At 42.6% G+C, this 15917-nt stretch overlaps 1 protein-coding gene across 4 annotated transcripts in view; it reads right to left on the reverse strand.

Annotated features, from left to right (window-relative positions):
• AARS1 (alanyl-tRNA synthetase 1) overlaps positions 1-15917 on the reverse strand; it is a 59390-nt gene that overhangs the window by 7219 nt on the left and 36254 nt on the right. Inside the window, exons 1-12 of one of the 4 annotated variants that reach the window (XM_019710280.3) lie at positions 13584-13673; positions 10002-10166; positions 7488-7676; positions 6985-7130; positions 5024-5215; positions 4351-4495; positions 3841-3986; positions 3137-3245; positions 2831-2981; positions 2030-2154; positions 1436-1580; positions 445-623 (exon numbers count right to left, since the gene is read on the reverse strand). In XM_019710280.3, the coding sequence (XP_019565839.2) occupies positions 445-623; positions 1436-1580; positions 2030-2154; positions 2831-2981; positions 3137-3245; positions 3841-3986; positions 4351-4495; positions 5024-5215; positions 6985-7130; positions 7488-7676; positions 10002-10145 (1671 nt within the window). In that variant the 5' untranslated portion in view covers positions 10146-10166; positions 13584-13673. Of the gene's footprint in view, positions 1-444; positions 624-1435; positions 1581-2029; positions 2155-2830; positions 2982-3136; positions 3246-3840; positions 3987-4350; positions 4496-5023; positions 5216-6984; positions 7131-7487; positions 7677-10001; positions 10167-13295; positions 13674-15917 lie in introns of those variants that run through there. The other 3 variants (XM_019710288.3, XM_074314576.2, XM_074314578.2) reach the window with 3 other exon arrangements.

Consider the following 15917-nt stretch of genomic DNA (forward strand, 5'->3'; position numbering starts at 1 on the left):
TCACATGCACCACTATACACACGTATTTACCATTATATATATACACTACTTTACACGTGTATGCATATTTTGGACTAGGTCACTCATCTCAGACCACAGAGTCCGCAATGCCAAAGCTAGCAGCCGAGTTTTCAACAAGGATGTCTGCCCTTCAGAGAGCTGCCTCTCCTCATTTACGAGGGAAGCGTGGAGGAACTGAGGATCAACCTATGCAGCCCAGCTGCAAGGATCCTGCTACGAGGGGCCCCAGTGGCTGTGAAGGCAACACGGTGCAATAAGCAGCTCCCTTGGCTTCAGAAACACTGACCATAGAACACAACCCAAAGGTCAGTCGTGTCTGCTCCCCAAGGCCTGGATTGTTGAGAAGCCAGAAAAGTTACCCTGGTCCAGGCCTAGCCCTTTTTTGGACCCCCCTCTCTGGCTAACAAAGAAGTATGGGCTCACGTCTTCACTGCTGTCATCAACCTTCACCAGGTAGCCTTCGTCATAGATCTGCCCTCCTTGCTCAGCATAGAAACAAGTCTTGTCCAGCACGACTCCACACTCCTGGCCCGTGGACACCTCTCCCACGAACATCTTATCCCTGCGCAGAGCCAGCACTGTAGCCACTGCACTCTCAAAGGCTGCATAGAAAGGGGGAAAACAGGGTCAATGACTTCATTCACATGCTTAGCTGGCTTTTGATGGATTGTATTTCTCAAACTCTCTTTAGGGCCTAAGTATCTAATTTTGTTTTGGAAACAAACCCACTAGACTCCATGAAAGGGCTCCACCAGAGAATGCAACACTTGGTAGGGTGTCCAAACTGTCCCAGTTTGCTTGGGACCAAGGGGTTTGCCAGGATGCGAGACTTTCAGTGTCAACACTGGGACAGTTCTGGGAAAACTGGGACAGTTGGTCACCCTAACTCTGAGCTACCCAGCAGAAACTTGGTGGTAAATCTGATTAGGAGGTCTTTAAGAGTAGTAACAAATTCCCTACTTCAAGGTCAATTCACAAAGAATGTACTGAGCTGGCCTGGTATCTCTGCTGGAGCAAAAGAGTAAAATAAAGATATGTATTGCCTGTTTCTTTCAATTCTTCTTAGCTTTAGAATGCTACTATTGCCAATGCAAAATTCAATGGCCATGCAGATTCTATCAATGTCAATTTCCTGGTTTCCTACAAGATGTTACAAGGGAAAACTGGGTAAAGAGTACAAAGAATTGTCCCGTAAACTTCTGTTTAAAAAACAAAACAAAACAAAAAAAACTTCCTGTGAATCTATAATTATATCAAAATAAAGAGTTAAGGAAATCAATCGCCAAGGGTCTCTATGAGTATAAAATTACACAGCATGACTGTACAACACTACAGGAGAGGCTACCATAGATACCCCAGGTACCTAATCGTGAGGCCTGTCTCAGAAAACCCCCACTTGAAGACAGTAACATACTATAGCTCCCACTGGAGTCTGAATGGTAGTTGTACTTGGGGGAATCGTCTGTTGCCTTCAGACTCTTTTCCCGGAGCTCTTCAATAGCATAAATGTCCAGCATAATGTGGTCTTCCCCACCAGCTCCCTTGCCCTGTGATTTCAGCTGCCAGTAAGAGAAATAAGCATAGTTATCCTCATGTAGAAGAAAAAGAACTCTGACGTATTTCAAAACTGCTAAACTATGCCTAATGTAAAGCTCCCGAACAGGGTTTATCAATCTGGGCACTACTGACATTTAGGGCCAGATAACTCCTTGTTGGGGGAGGCTGCCCTGCGCATTGTAGGATATTGGCAGCAGCCCTGGCCTCTACCCACCAGATGTTACCCACTAGCTGCCAGCAGCATCCTGCCCCCACTTTGGAAACCAAAAATGTCTTCAGACATTGTTGCCAAATGTCTCCTGGGGGGGCTAAAATGCCCCTATTGAGACCCACTGGTCTAGCGAAAAACAGAATTTCAGAGACTTTAATGGAAGGAAACTCTTGCTTGCTTTGCAACCAAGTCCTGCCTTGGTAAGTGTTGGGTTTCCTGCTCACTCCCCAAATTCTTTACCTGGGCCATTTTCCTCTCTTCTTCAAAGCCATCCATATCTACCACCAGGCCCTTCTCTTCAGCAATCAGTCCAGTGAGATCCACTGGAAAACCATAGGTGTCATAGAGGAGCCAAGCAGTATCCCCTACAGCACAAAGGAATTGTGTCAAGTAACATGGACGACCCCATTCTTTTCCACCCCAAACCTTTCCCAGAAGGACACTGACAGTGACAGAAGGGATTAAAGAGACAAGACAAGTCAGTATTAGTTCTGTGCCCTGGTCAGAAAATCCATCAAATCTTTTGGAGATGACTTGGAGAAAGCACAAGAGGTCTCTTAGTAAAACTGTGTTTCTTAAACAAGTGTGTTCAGTTTGTGAAAATTCACCAGGCTTTTTCCATGTACATTATATTATATTTTGATAAAAGGAAAAAAGCTTTCAAATTTAATTTTCCTGTCTGGTAAAAAATAAAGCAAATTGCAAAAACCAGTATATACCATATGTTCCCATTTTTGCTTGAAAACACCTACACGCAAACAAAGTCCTGAATACTCCGAGCTCTTAAGAGCTATTACCTCTGAGAAATGTGTTTGGGAAAGACACTTTTCACTTTTTCTTCTACGCTGTCTGAATACTTTACCATAACAATGTATTTTATAATTTTAATATAAACCCCATTTTACACCAAAAGTGGTTTAACTAAGTTATGTTCTGCCTTTGGAGACATGGGAGTCCACTCTCAGTTTGTGAAAAAAAGGGCTTGCCTCTTCCAGAAAGATCAAACAGCCTGGATGGAGAAAGGAAAAAACTAGTTCTTACCGGGAATGGTCTTGCTATCTCCCAGGCTCTGAATTTTCCTGTCCAGGATGCGACGCCCTCTGCTGAGAGTCTTGAGAAATTGCACTTCCTCTTCATTAATAATGTCCTTCACCATATCTGGGTCCTTCTTTAACTCAGGAAATGCATCTCCCTGTCAAAAGGGAAACAGAGATGTGGGCCCGATGAAGCCAGGGACTATTCCATGATCCACCTAAAAATTCTCATTAACAGTATGCTATCTCCCACCCTAGCCCTCTTACGGTATGCACGTTAGTGCAGAAGAAGCAAGCAGGGAAATAGACCTACCAGGGACTGGACGACAACATCTACTAGTGTAGCAAAGAAACCCTTGCTGGCGTTGAGTTTCTCATGGGAGTATCGAACAGCCCGGCGGAGTATCCGTCTCAACACATACCTGTAAGAGGCAGAACCCAGTCTCCTGCTAGACAGCATTCCCAGGTAAGCATTTTGTAGCAGTTCTTTGGAATTTGACCCAAAGCAACATGGTCAACTTTTTGTCTTTCTCTTCCAGAGACTTTCTCTTATCCTATGATTGCTTCTTTTTGTATTTCCCAAGGTCATTAAGATGAATTCCAGCATAAAACTCAGTAACATACCTACGAATACTCATCAAGGGATGACCTGGGGTAACCCCAGTTTGTTTTCCTAATCCAGTGATGAAGGCAAGAAGGTACAGACCAGATGGACTTGATGCCATGATCCCAGACCCTGCCTGTCAGTAATGAAGTTGCCCGGGGCTAGTCAATACCTACCCCTACCCCGCCCCTGCTAACCGTCTATCAGTCCTTATCATCCTGTACTTCACAGCAAAGATTTAACATAGTGACAACTCTTTAGTGTGACCTGAAACTCCCTTCACCCCTAAAGAAACAAGGGCTCCCTCCAACTATTTAAAAGACAGAGAAAACAATACTAAAGTGCAGTTTTAAGTTCCGACATCATAAAACTCAGTGTCAGTCCTAACTCTGCCCCATGTATAGCACACTTACCCCCGCCCTGTGTTGTCAGGCCGGCCGCCATCAGCTAGAGCCACAGTGATGGTCCGAGCATGGTCAGCCAGCACCCGGTAGGCCATATCGATCCCATCAGCATCATCAGCACCAACTTTCCCACTGTATGGCCGAGCACCTGTGCCCTGCAGATAAAATCCAGGAGGCCTCTCATCAGGAAGCAGCCTTTCTGGCACTGCCGTGCCCTAGGAGGTTCTGAGAGGCATGGGGGTGGCGGGGCATTAGGAGAAAGGACAACCCTCTTGCCAGATCTTAGAACCCCAAGAAAGGTGAGAGTAGTGGGAGTAAAGAGCCTCCAGTCAGCCCCTTACACTCAACAAATCACAGTGCCTTGTGCCTAGAGCCTCGTATAATTAACAGTAAAGTTGGCAGATGGTCACATGTACCCTCAGCTGGCAAAGCACCTGGTTACTATCTTTGACAGCACTGCTAAGAGTCCAGCCTGGAGACTTCCACAGAAATTTGCAATGTTTGCAAAAGGACCAGTACCTTCTGAATGGCTTCAAAGTAAGGGACAAAAAGGTCAGTGTCATAGTTCGACATCTTATTCTGCAGCACAGACACCAGTCGCTCCAGGCCCATCCCTGTGTCAATGCTTTTCTTAGGAAGAGGTTTCAGAATTCCATCGGTTTCCCTACATGATCCAGAGAAAGAGGAAAATGAAACAAGGACTCAGGCTGCCATGTGTCCCTGCGATTATAACTCACTGACAGAGCAGTTGGCAGGCTGTGACTATTCGCCATTGGCCTCTGTTGGTTTGGTGGAAGGAGGGGAGTGGAGGGAGAAAGGGAAGAAGTACTCTGAGGTCCATTGAGGAGTGAGGTCAAGCTTCAAGGAAATGAGCTTTAGAATGGCAGTCCAAATTACAGCAAAAATGATGTTACAGGAATAGGCCTTAAGCAGGTATCACAGGGAATAAAACTAGTTTATAAAAGAACAGGCCTAGCCCTAATCCAGAGATCAGAGGGAAAACTTAAATAAAATTCTTAAAATGTGCCACAAGATCCCATGATGCCTTCAAGTGCCTGCTTTAGCACTGCTCCACTGTCCCCACAGACAAGAATGAGAAGACAGCCATGCGCTCTGAGGGCCTCTTTCTCCACTCAGCTCGAGGGAAGGTGCTGCTACGGTTAGCAGGAAGGGTGCAGGACCCCAAGGCCACCTGTTGTACTGGATGAACACGAGGTTCCAGATCTCCAACACATTGGGGTCATCCTGGTTGACAAGATGTGCAGCATCCCGACCACCAATCCGGTCATAGTGGATCTCACTGCAGGGACCACATGGGCCTGTGTCACCCATCTCCCAGAAGTTATCCTTCATGTTGCCAGGGAGGATTTTGGTCTCATCCAGCCTGTAAACAGCAGGGAAGATAAGTAGAGTTAGAGCTACTGACAAGGATTCTGCATCTACCAAAGATAAGCACCAGGTTATTATCTTTGACAGCACTGCTAAGAGTCCAGCCTGGAAATTCAAAAGGAGATCCTTATGAATTTGTAGAATGATGACACACTCTTTGGCAATTAGTAATGCTAGGCCTGTATACAAATCCTGCTAAAGAGGCAGAACAAGAGTGACAACAAAATATAAAATATACATATGCTCCAATCATAAATAAATAAATCAATAGGAAAAGATACACATAAAGCCTAGAAACACATAAAAATGAAAAAGTTTATGCTGAATATCACCAGAATTTAAGCAAATATTTTTTTGCAAGTGTTTCTACATTATATGGCAGTGTGTTAAAAAAAAGCTGCTGATTATTTAAAATTCACCTCAATACTGCAACTTAGTCGTGTCTTCTACCTTACAATGATACCAAAAAGAATTCCATAAGATTAAAACATTTACAAAATAGTTGACTCTGCTGAAAGTTGCTAGATAACAAAGCACTCAAAGCCAAGTAAAACAGGTTCAAAAAGTCAAGGTTAGTATTTAAGTTTTGCAGTTACCACCCAAAATGTCCAAGTACATTTAGACTATAGAGTGTAACCAAGCAGGGGGTTCAGACCAAGTATTATACAAGGGAAAGCTGGACTGGAGTAATATACTTAAAGTAAAAGTAATAAAAAACAAACAGAGGGGCCGGCCCGGTGGCTCAGGTGGTTAGAGCTCCATGCTCCTAACTCTAAAGGCTGCCGGTTCGATTCCCACATGGGCCAGTCGGCTCTAACCACAAGGTTGCCGGTTCAACTTCTGCAAGGGATGGTGGGCTGTGCCCCCTGCAACGAGAAATGGCAACTGGACCTGGAGCTGAGCTGCGCCCTCCACAACTAAGACTGAAAGGACAACAACTTGACTTGGAAAAAAGGCCTGGAAATACACATTGTTCCCCAATAAAGTCCTGTTAAAAAAAAAAAAAAATCATAAAAAAAAAAAGCAGAGAAGCAGCACTGCTTAAATATACTAAAAAGCTATGCATTAAAGGACAAGAATAAGTAAAAAGAATGAGAAAATGAGACGACATTGACTATCCCAGCTGTCTATAGGGTATATCATCCCACAGTCAGATTCCTTTTGATGTACCATTTCATGAATTCTATTCAACTCAAAGCACAGAACTCATACAGCTCATCTATCATTGTTACCTTTTCTGCTACAGGATTTTACTTTAGAAGTATATTACATAAAAGAAAAAAACTTCCCTTGTCCTAGACCTGTTTGATGCCATTACATTTCCATAAAAAATAAACCATTTCATATAAAGAATACTATTCTGTTGAAAAAGACACACACATACCACACAGGGACATACAAATATGAAAAAGGCCTGGAAGACTATATATGGGGTATCAAACTACCAACAATAATTAATCTTAGAGATCTTCTACTTCTTATTTTCACATTTCTATATTGTTTGAATTTTTATAACATGTGCCTTATATGTGCAATTTCTAAAAATATATAAAAAGAAAGAAAAAAAAAAGACAAGAGACTTGTTGGCTTTCAAAACCAGAATGATTATGCAATGAATGTACCAAAGGGTAAGTACTCCCAGTCACCCCCTCCTCCATCTCAAAATGTACATCCCAAATTGGGAAATGGCAGCGCCCACTCTGGCACTAAGTTTAGGAATCATTTTGTTCCCCAATACTTTGCACGTGTAACCTGTGTTCTTACCCCAAGTCTTGCCAGATCTGTTTGCACTCCAGGTCCGGTTCTAAGCCAGCTGCTTCATCCCCACCAAAGTAGGTAACATAAAGTCTTTCAACGGGAATGCCAAACTCTTGTGTGAGAAGTTCCAGAGCCATTTTACATGCCAATTCCTACAAAAGAACAAAAAGAAAAGATGTGGAGCATGGCCAAACCAGTGTTTGGTTTATTATACTATTTAGTATGAGTACAAGAAGTCCAGATCCTCGAAACATGGATATAAAATTACAATATCTTCACTATAAACTCAGCTGAATTCAGGATCAATTTATGCAAGAAATCCAAATGTGAACTGAACTCAGCAAATTATAGGTACTGCTTCCAGGAAGTCACAGAGTCAATAAATGCTCTTCACTCCTGAATCTCCTAAACGATATTTCATACTTTAAAACAAGCCAAATTAGAACCCACTTCTCTCAGTGGTAAGGACTATTTTGCACAAAACCCCAACAGATCTGCTTTGAGCTTACCTTAAAGTAATCTCCAAAAGACCAGGAGCCCAGCATCTCAAAGAAGGTGTGATGATAGACATCCTTGCCCACGTCGTCCAGGTCGTTGTGTTTGCCTCCAGCCCGGATGCATTTCTGGGTATTGGCAGCTCTGCTCAGCTTTGCCATAGGGTGAGACGGGTCAATAGTGTTCAGGAAGATGGGTTTGAACTGAAAAAAAGAAAGGGAACATTTCAACTTTTAAAGAGCTGCAGGTGTATCAGGTGGTCACACACTGGCAGGAAAAAGACCACACACAAACTGTACAGTTTGTGATTTAGCCTGGAATACCGAAGCTTATCAGAGGCAGGTGGCCCTACAGGGCTGCAGCACAGGCAGCCTATCTTGGAGCAACTTCTCCCTGGTCCTAGTTCTCCAAAGGTCCCCACCACTGCCAGTGACACCACTTGCACAGGGGACAGGTCTGCCAGATCTGAGAGAATAGCCAAAGATTGGATGCAGTGAAACCTGTGCTTCCTTGCAAGTCTCTTGACAGTGAGGGCTTATGCCATCTTTCTGGAAGAACTTAATCTAAAACTGATGTGCTGGCTTGATAGTAAAGGTGATAAGGAAGAAAAACGTTTGAGATCTATTAAAGGAGTAAAATCAGTATAACTTAACGAATGACTGGATGCACTAGGGAAATAGTATTATCTTGCTCTGAGGAGTTATCAACTTATACTTTGATATATCATTGTTATTTGTGTAACTTTACCTTATTTTTCCCACTAGACCTATCTAATTTGGTAACTGCTAGCCACTTGTGAATACGTAAAATTAAATTAATTAAATAATTAGTAATTAAAAATTTGTTTAAATGAAAAATACTATTCCTCATTCACATCAGCTCAATAATTACACATGGCTGGTAATTATTAGCCATAGTGGGCAGCACAGATATAGAACATTTCTATCACTGTAGAAAGTTGGACAATCCTGTGCTAGACCATGAATTCCTTAAAAGCAAAAACTATCTTACTTATATCTCTGTATATATCCAGCACCTACCATAGTACCTGAAAAAGAGCAGATGCCTAACAAATACTATTGAAAAAAAAAAAAAAGCAAACAAAAAAGTCTAGGTATTTAAATCTAGGTATTTAGATTAAGAGGCAATATAGCACAAAAATTAAACAAATGACTGCCTGGGTTCAAATCCACACTCCAGCATTTATCAGCTATGTGAACTTGGGCAATTTTCTTGAGCTTTCAGTGTCTCAGTAGGATGGTATAAAGTGAGGATTAAATGAGTTAATATACGTAAAAGCCATAGAACAGTGCCTAGCACATAGTAAGTGCTACATGTAGGGTAATAGTTACCGTTATTCAGAGAATGTTTATAAACATTGGGCTCCCATGGTTCTTCTAACAAGTATAGTCAGGACATATGGGAGAAGACAAACAAGTATGTAGGTATATCTGAACAGAACAGAACCTTTCCAGTATTCTAGAAAAACCATCACCTTGAAAGAGTTCACCTAAAATTAGTGCCCCCAATTCCAGGTATATGCATAGGACTCATACATAAAACTGAAAACATTTTTATAATGCCATAGTTAATGTTATACAAGATGAGAAATGTTCCATTGCCTTTAATTTTCTATGCCAGAAAAGAGACCTGAGAGAAAAGATGTCAAGTTATCCCAGAATAAGGTGCATCCTGAGGGCTGGTATGTACACTGGGCTAAGTAGGGCTCCTAGAGAACAGCCAAAGGAAGGCCCTGAGGGCACCAGCGAACCTGAATCCATTTCCAGTCCAGGACCAGCCTGGTAAATAGTTTTCAACATCACAGGCACAGGTGGAAGAAAGGGGGGAAAAAAAACAAAAACAAACAATAAAACTGTGCATGGCCTTGAATGGGAATGAAAGCAAAGCTCTGAAAGAACCCTAAAAAAATTGACTTGTTTTATAAAGAAAAGATAACGACGAGATGAAGGAGAATTGCAATAGCCAAGTTAAGAAATCTCTTCAGGGCTCAGCAAGATTAACTCAGCTTCTGATGCTAATAAAACATAGGTTTTTCCTTAGGAACAAAAAGAAGGCAAAACTTTACAGACTAGACGCAGGCTGTATTTTTCTTGAGAGGCATACAAGTTTTAGCTGTGGGTATCAGGGTCTTTCATCACAATTAAAAATAGTAATAGCTAATGTTTGAGTACCTACTCAAATAACGAGCTAAACTTTTTTAATGCATTACTTTATTTACTCTTCACTGCAACCTAAAGGCAAACACTATTATTATTATTCCTCAATTCTCCAAGAAACAGAGGTTCAACCACATAAAGTATTAGGTTGGTGCAAAAGTAATTGTGGTTTAAAAGGTTAAAAACATTTGCAAGAACTGCAATTACTTTTGCACAAACCTACGAAGTTCTGTAATGTCACACAGCGAGTGACAGAGCCAGGATCTGTCTGACTCTAGGAGCTTTGCTTTCACCACTGTTCCACTGCTGCTTCTGTGAACAAAGAGCCAAGAGGAAGGGACAGATCCTTACCTGGTTCATGCCTGCGTTGGCAAAGAGCAAAGTGGGATCATCCAGTGGGATGGTAGCAGATGAGTGAACATAGGTGTGCTCATTTCTCTTAAAGAAATCTATAAATCGCTGCCGGATTTCACTGGCTGTGAGGGTTGAGTCCATCTTGAAAGCAACTCTACAGAACTAACCAAAGGAAAAAAAAAATTGACAGAAAATTAGGGAAATTGAAACTAAGAAGTAAGTAGGCATTACACAACACTCCTGGCTTTTCAGGCCAAGTCAAAGGACACGGATGAACAGTTTGATCCTAAAACCTATGTCCTAATGTCCAAGGCTAAAGTCATCATCAAAGCAAAACTTGTTGCACCAGCAGACAGCAGCCGCATTTATTCTTCCTTCCCATGTGAGACAATACACCATCACACCAAGTAGAGCAGGAAGTAGTTTCTTCATGTGTTTATTCATGAACACAAATTGTATGGAGCATCCATTCTGTGCCAGGCCCTAGGCCAGGAGTTAGGAAATGGGAATAAAAACACTCACAATTTATAGTCTAGCAGAGAAGCCCACTGAGGATGGGGGCAGGCCCAGGAGACCTGGTTCCAGTCCTACCTCCAAGTCCTTAAGAGAGTTACTTCACTTCAACAAAGGAAGTGCTCAAAGTAGATGAACTCTAAGGATGCTTCTAGTTCTGTCTACATGCCTAGAAATGTGAAAAGTTTCCTTATCCCCAAAGCCAGGGTCTCTAGGTTTGGCCTGACATCTTGGAGAGGTGCTGTCAACAGCAGTGGACATGGGGATGGGCCTATCTATACAAGGGACTGCCTGCAAGTTGCAGGAATTTACATACCTCCACCTAGCCTCAGCACCCCCAGAACCACAACTGGTAAACTGCTGACTTCCCAGCAATTAGATTAGTAGGGAGTCAGGATGTCATAGCCACACTGAGGAGGTCAGTGAAAGAGAAAGGGAATCAGAAGAGAGGAAAATTAGGAAATATCACAACTTGACAATTTCAAAGCTCTTTCACATATGTTAAAAGTTTCTGAGAGGCAGGTTGGGAAGAAGTGACAGGCCTTGGTGGACGGTATCAATTAATGGCATGTGCTGTAGTGCCACACAGCACTGGGCATCCAGAAAAATGGGAACCATCTCATTCACAACATTATCTAAGTCTCTAGAATTCTTGAACCAACTCTAAACTTTAAATAAGTCACTTTGTCATTTGTTTCCTTTTTGGTAAAAAAGTAATATCTCCTCTGCCTACTCCATCGGGAAGGAAGGGGCCGTTGTAAGGCTCAAAAACCATCCTGTATTAGGAAGCAATTTGTAAACTGGAAAGCCCCAAAGAAACAGAATGAATTACTATTACTTTCAGTCACTTAGGTCAAAGTTTTCTTCCTTCTTATGAGTAACAAGAAAAAAAAAGTCTGAGTTGTTCTAAACTAAATTATAGCAGGCCAGAGAGTGAACGAGCAGTCAGACTATTAATACCTAGCTGGGGGCCAGCGAAGACTGCTCACATTCCTGAGTGTATGTTGGAACTTCACATTAACTTTTGGGTAGCTACTTCTGAAATTATCTCAAAAACAGAAATGCCATTCACCATCAAAACCCCAGCAGGCGTTTGCTTCTTGTTTACTCATGAATTTTCCAGACTGTTGCCCACCACCAACCCAAAGGAGCAAACACTTCTTTCTTACGGACTCTGCACCTATCCCAGACCTAGTCCCACTTCACCTTCTCCCACCTCCTTTATCTACAGTCAATGTAAATTCTTTCGAAACAACGTACATCTTTCTCCCTCACCCCCCACCTGATGTATGAAAACGCTTGCCAACTCCAGGACGGTGGACATGTTGCCTTTTCCACCTGGCACTGCTGCTGGTGGTTTAGACTTCATGCCCCAGGACCTGGTCTTTTTTTTCTTGCTAGCAATGGCCCAATAAACCCTTTCTTTTTAAAATATTTTTCAGCCAAGAATGTTAAAATTTTAACATAAAAAAGATACAATAAAGATGTATACAGTCATGAGACTCTGATTCTCAGATTTATGTTTAAACACAATTTCAATTGATTTATTCACAGCTCAATGAACTTATTCAAACAAAAACCCTTTGGGAGAAAAGATGGTGAAACTGGCTGACTAAAATTCCCACAGATGAGGACTCTGCGTCCATGCTAAAGAGGCAAGGGTTTTTGGAAACTTTGTCACACTGTCTTCTTCCTCATCCCTTCTCATCATGGCTCTCAGTGAATCTCAATAATGGTGGCAAAAATAAATTTACAGTGGTAATTCTAAGCAGCACCATTATAGCTATTTCAGAATGTTCACTGTTCCTCCTTTAAATGGGCTAGTTGAGGCAAATAAGCAGTTAAATTCTGAGACATGTGAATTTTCCATTTTTGCTTATTCATCAACTTATTGAATGCATACTCCGGTGCTAGGAACCAAGGTGAAGGAGTCTACGTCCTTAATGAGGAGACAGTCATATAGAGAAATAACTGTACGATGTAAAGGAATCCAGTATATTGACAATAAGAAGCCCAATGCACGCTGGGACTATTAAAAGCTGTGTTACTACCACCACTCATTCATCTATTCAGTATAAACAAACTGGCAAGCTGTATGGGATACAGAGGTAGCACAAAGGAGGGACCTCAGATTCCACTTCCCAGCAGGAGCTGTAAAAGTCTTGAGCTTACGTCACACTGGCCTTTGGGTTTAAGGACCTTTCAACATGCTCTTCATTTGCCAGGTAGTCTGTCTACTCTACCCCCACTCTTTCCCTTTTCCTAGTTAATTTCTCACTTTTGCTATCTCAATTTCAAAAAGACGTATTTAAGGAAGCATTCTTCTTCTTGATCAGATTCTTCCTATTTTATGCTGAAAGCCCCAGGTGTCTTCCTTCCTAATTTCATGCATTCGATGGCTTGTTTAATGTCCATCTTCCCATCAGGCTTTAAGTTCCATCCCAGTGGGAATCACGACTGTTCTTTTTGCTCACCATTATAGGTATAGCTTCAGTATCTGGTACACTGGTTGCTAACAATAATTTCACGATTAGATATTAATCCTCTAAGAGCAAACTCTGAATGAAAAAGCACACCAGGAAGTACAGACTGTATGAAAAAGTAACAGTTAAACATGATGGGTAATGGAAAGTGCTTCCAGGTGGTTCTGGACCAGTATCAGTTATTTATCTAATTTTAAGAATTTAAGGAATGGCTCACGGAGGGATTCCACCCATCTTCACCACCCTCCCCCACTTCCGCTTGCCCCTAGGAGGTTAAAACCAGGGGAAATAAAACCTCAGTTTTGGGTGGGTAGTCAGTGGCAACCTTGATCCTCCCAAGGTCTTGGTCTTCAGCGCTCCGGCTGCCGTGTCGCCAGGCGGTTGCTCTGGCCCTGGGCTCCAGCCCAGAGTCCGGTTCCTCGCGAGGCCTAGCCCAAGGACCCAAAGTGGCCGCGGCACTTTCAGACCCCGGGCCCAGCCACTTTGGCGGCACCGCAGAGCTTTCTGAAGCCCTCCTGCTTTTCCCGAGGGTCGCAGTCCTTCAATCCTCCCTCTGAGCCCACCGCCAGTAGCCCGGGATTACCTGTTCCCGCAGACACGCAGATGCACCAGCACCAAGACACAGCGGCCGCAACCCGCCCCGCCCCGCCCCGTCCAATCACAGGGAGTCGATGGAAAGTGCCCCGCCGCACATTACCTCTATGAGATATTATTGGTCAAGAAACAAGCCAATCAATCCAAGCTTCTTAGTTGAGTTCTGGGAAGGCAGATCTAAATTGGCTGATGCAATGGCGGGGAAAGAAGGGATGGGGTGTGTCACGTGACAGGGTAGGACCCGGACTCCGGAGACTGACATTTTGGTTTCCATGTGCAAACTCCTAATAGTTGACATGGTTAATAAGGGTAACATGTATGTGGTAGAGGCCACAGCTCTTGGTATAGTTTTGTTCATTTTAGTTGCAGAATGGTATGCAAACCTGAAGATTCAGATATATTGTGTCTATGGATACACTTGTCCTTATCAGATCTTGGTTTTAGTGTGGAAGTGACATAATCGTTGAGGGACAATTGATTTGGCATCTGGCCCTCGATTTGCCTTTGAAAAATAATAGTTAATATTTATATGCGAGTCATTGTATTGTAAACATTTCACATAGATGACTTCATTCAATTTTTAAACTGTATGAGGCTGGTCAACTGGCACGCCCTTTCAAACTGAAGAGTAAGTTGCAGAGCCAGGATCCAAACCTACGTCTCTCTGATACGGGAGAGCCCCCTCACTATAGAAATTTTAAGTCTCCTTTTCCCTAGTTTCTTAGCTCCTTAGCCCCTGGTCTTAATCACTTTTCTAATCAGTTTCTTAATCCTAAAGATTGCTCCTAACCTTAATCACAGAATGTCTCTTATTCCTGCTTAATAATTACTTAAAAGCCTATGAGCTATAATCATTGTGGCCCAACATTCCCCCAAGCCATTCCAGACCTATGTCTTGGATAAATAAACACCATCCCATAGACTACCCTGTTTCCCGGAAAATAAGACCTAGCCGGGCCATCAGCTCTAATGCATCTTTTGGAGCAAAAATTAATATAAGACCCGGTCTTATTTTACTATAAGACCGGATATAATATAATATAGTACAGAATATAATATAATATAATATAATATAATATAATATAATATAATATAATATAATATAATATAAATACCAGGTATAATATAATATATATAATACCGGGTCTTATATTATTTTTTGCTCCAAAAGACACATTAGAGCTGATGGTCCAGCTAGGTCTTATTTTCAGGGAAACACGGTAAACAGATTTTAACACTCGTCCAGACCTGGGTTAGTCCATACCTAACCCCTGGGTGAAATTAATATAATTGGGTTTCGAGTCCTATTCCTGGAGTCAGTGCTTTTAATTTATTAACTAACATTTGTCTCTCCTCATCTAGGGGCTGTCAGGGTACGAGTTGTGTCCCAGTAAGGCTTCCAGTGCACCCCAAGGCAGAAATGAGACCCCATTTTTTAAAAAGATTTTTTTATTGGGGAAGGGGAACAGGGCGTTATTGGGGAACAATGTGTACTTCCAGGCCTTTTTTCCAAGACAAGTTGTTGTCCTTTTAATCTTAGTTGTGGAGGGTGCAGCTCAGCTCCAGGTCCAGTTGCCGTTTTCAGTTGCAGGGGGCGCTGCCCACCATCCCTTGCGGGACTCGAGGAGTTGAACCGGCAACCTTGTGGTTGAGAGCCCACTGGCCCATGTGGGAATTGAACCGGCAGCCTTCAGAGTTAGGAGCATGGAGCTCTAACCGCTTGAGCCACCGGGCCGGCCCTGAGACCCCTTTTTTCATTTAAGATCAGATAGGGTGAGAGTTTCGTGAATTCTCATTAGGTAGGGACAGCTCTACCCCCTTCTCAGCTTGAAGCAGATACAGAAGAAGAGACCTCCCATCCCTCAACTCCCCACAGAAATTTATGGAGATTACCTCTCTCAGGAAAAATAAGACAGGCAGTTAGAGACAGGTAATTGGGTCTCTGCATTCCTGCACATCAAACATAATCTATGGGGAGCACAGGCTGGAGACCTCCTGAATTTTTTCTTATCTGCTCTAGCCATTAGCCACTGTGAGGATGTAACTAAATTGGACCAGTCGCTCACACCTGCATGGTAGAAGGCCACCACTTCCATCTCACCCTACCCTCATTATACCATCATTGTAATGCCACACCTATGCCCAGTAGTTCATTAATATCATTATAACAGACTGAACTCTATGAAGGGACATGCACAGTCTAAGAAGATGAGGTAATGGCTCCTTATCAATCACAGGTGTCAATCAAGTGGTCCCACACCTGGAGAGGAACAACCCATCCTGGAGAAAAAAAAGACAAAACCCCTACGCTCCCATGAGCCAC

Source organism: Rhinolophus sinicus, chromosome 8, assembly GCF_057876585.1.
Source record: "Rhinolophus sinicus isolate RSI-liver-muscle chromosome 8, RSI-T2T, whole genome shotgun sequence".
Classification (NCBI taxonomy): domain Eukaryota; kingdom Metazoa; phylum Chordata; class Mammalia; order Chiroptera; family Rhinolophidae; genus Rhinolophus; species Rhinolophus sinicus.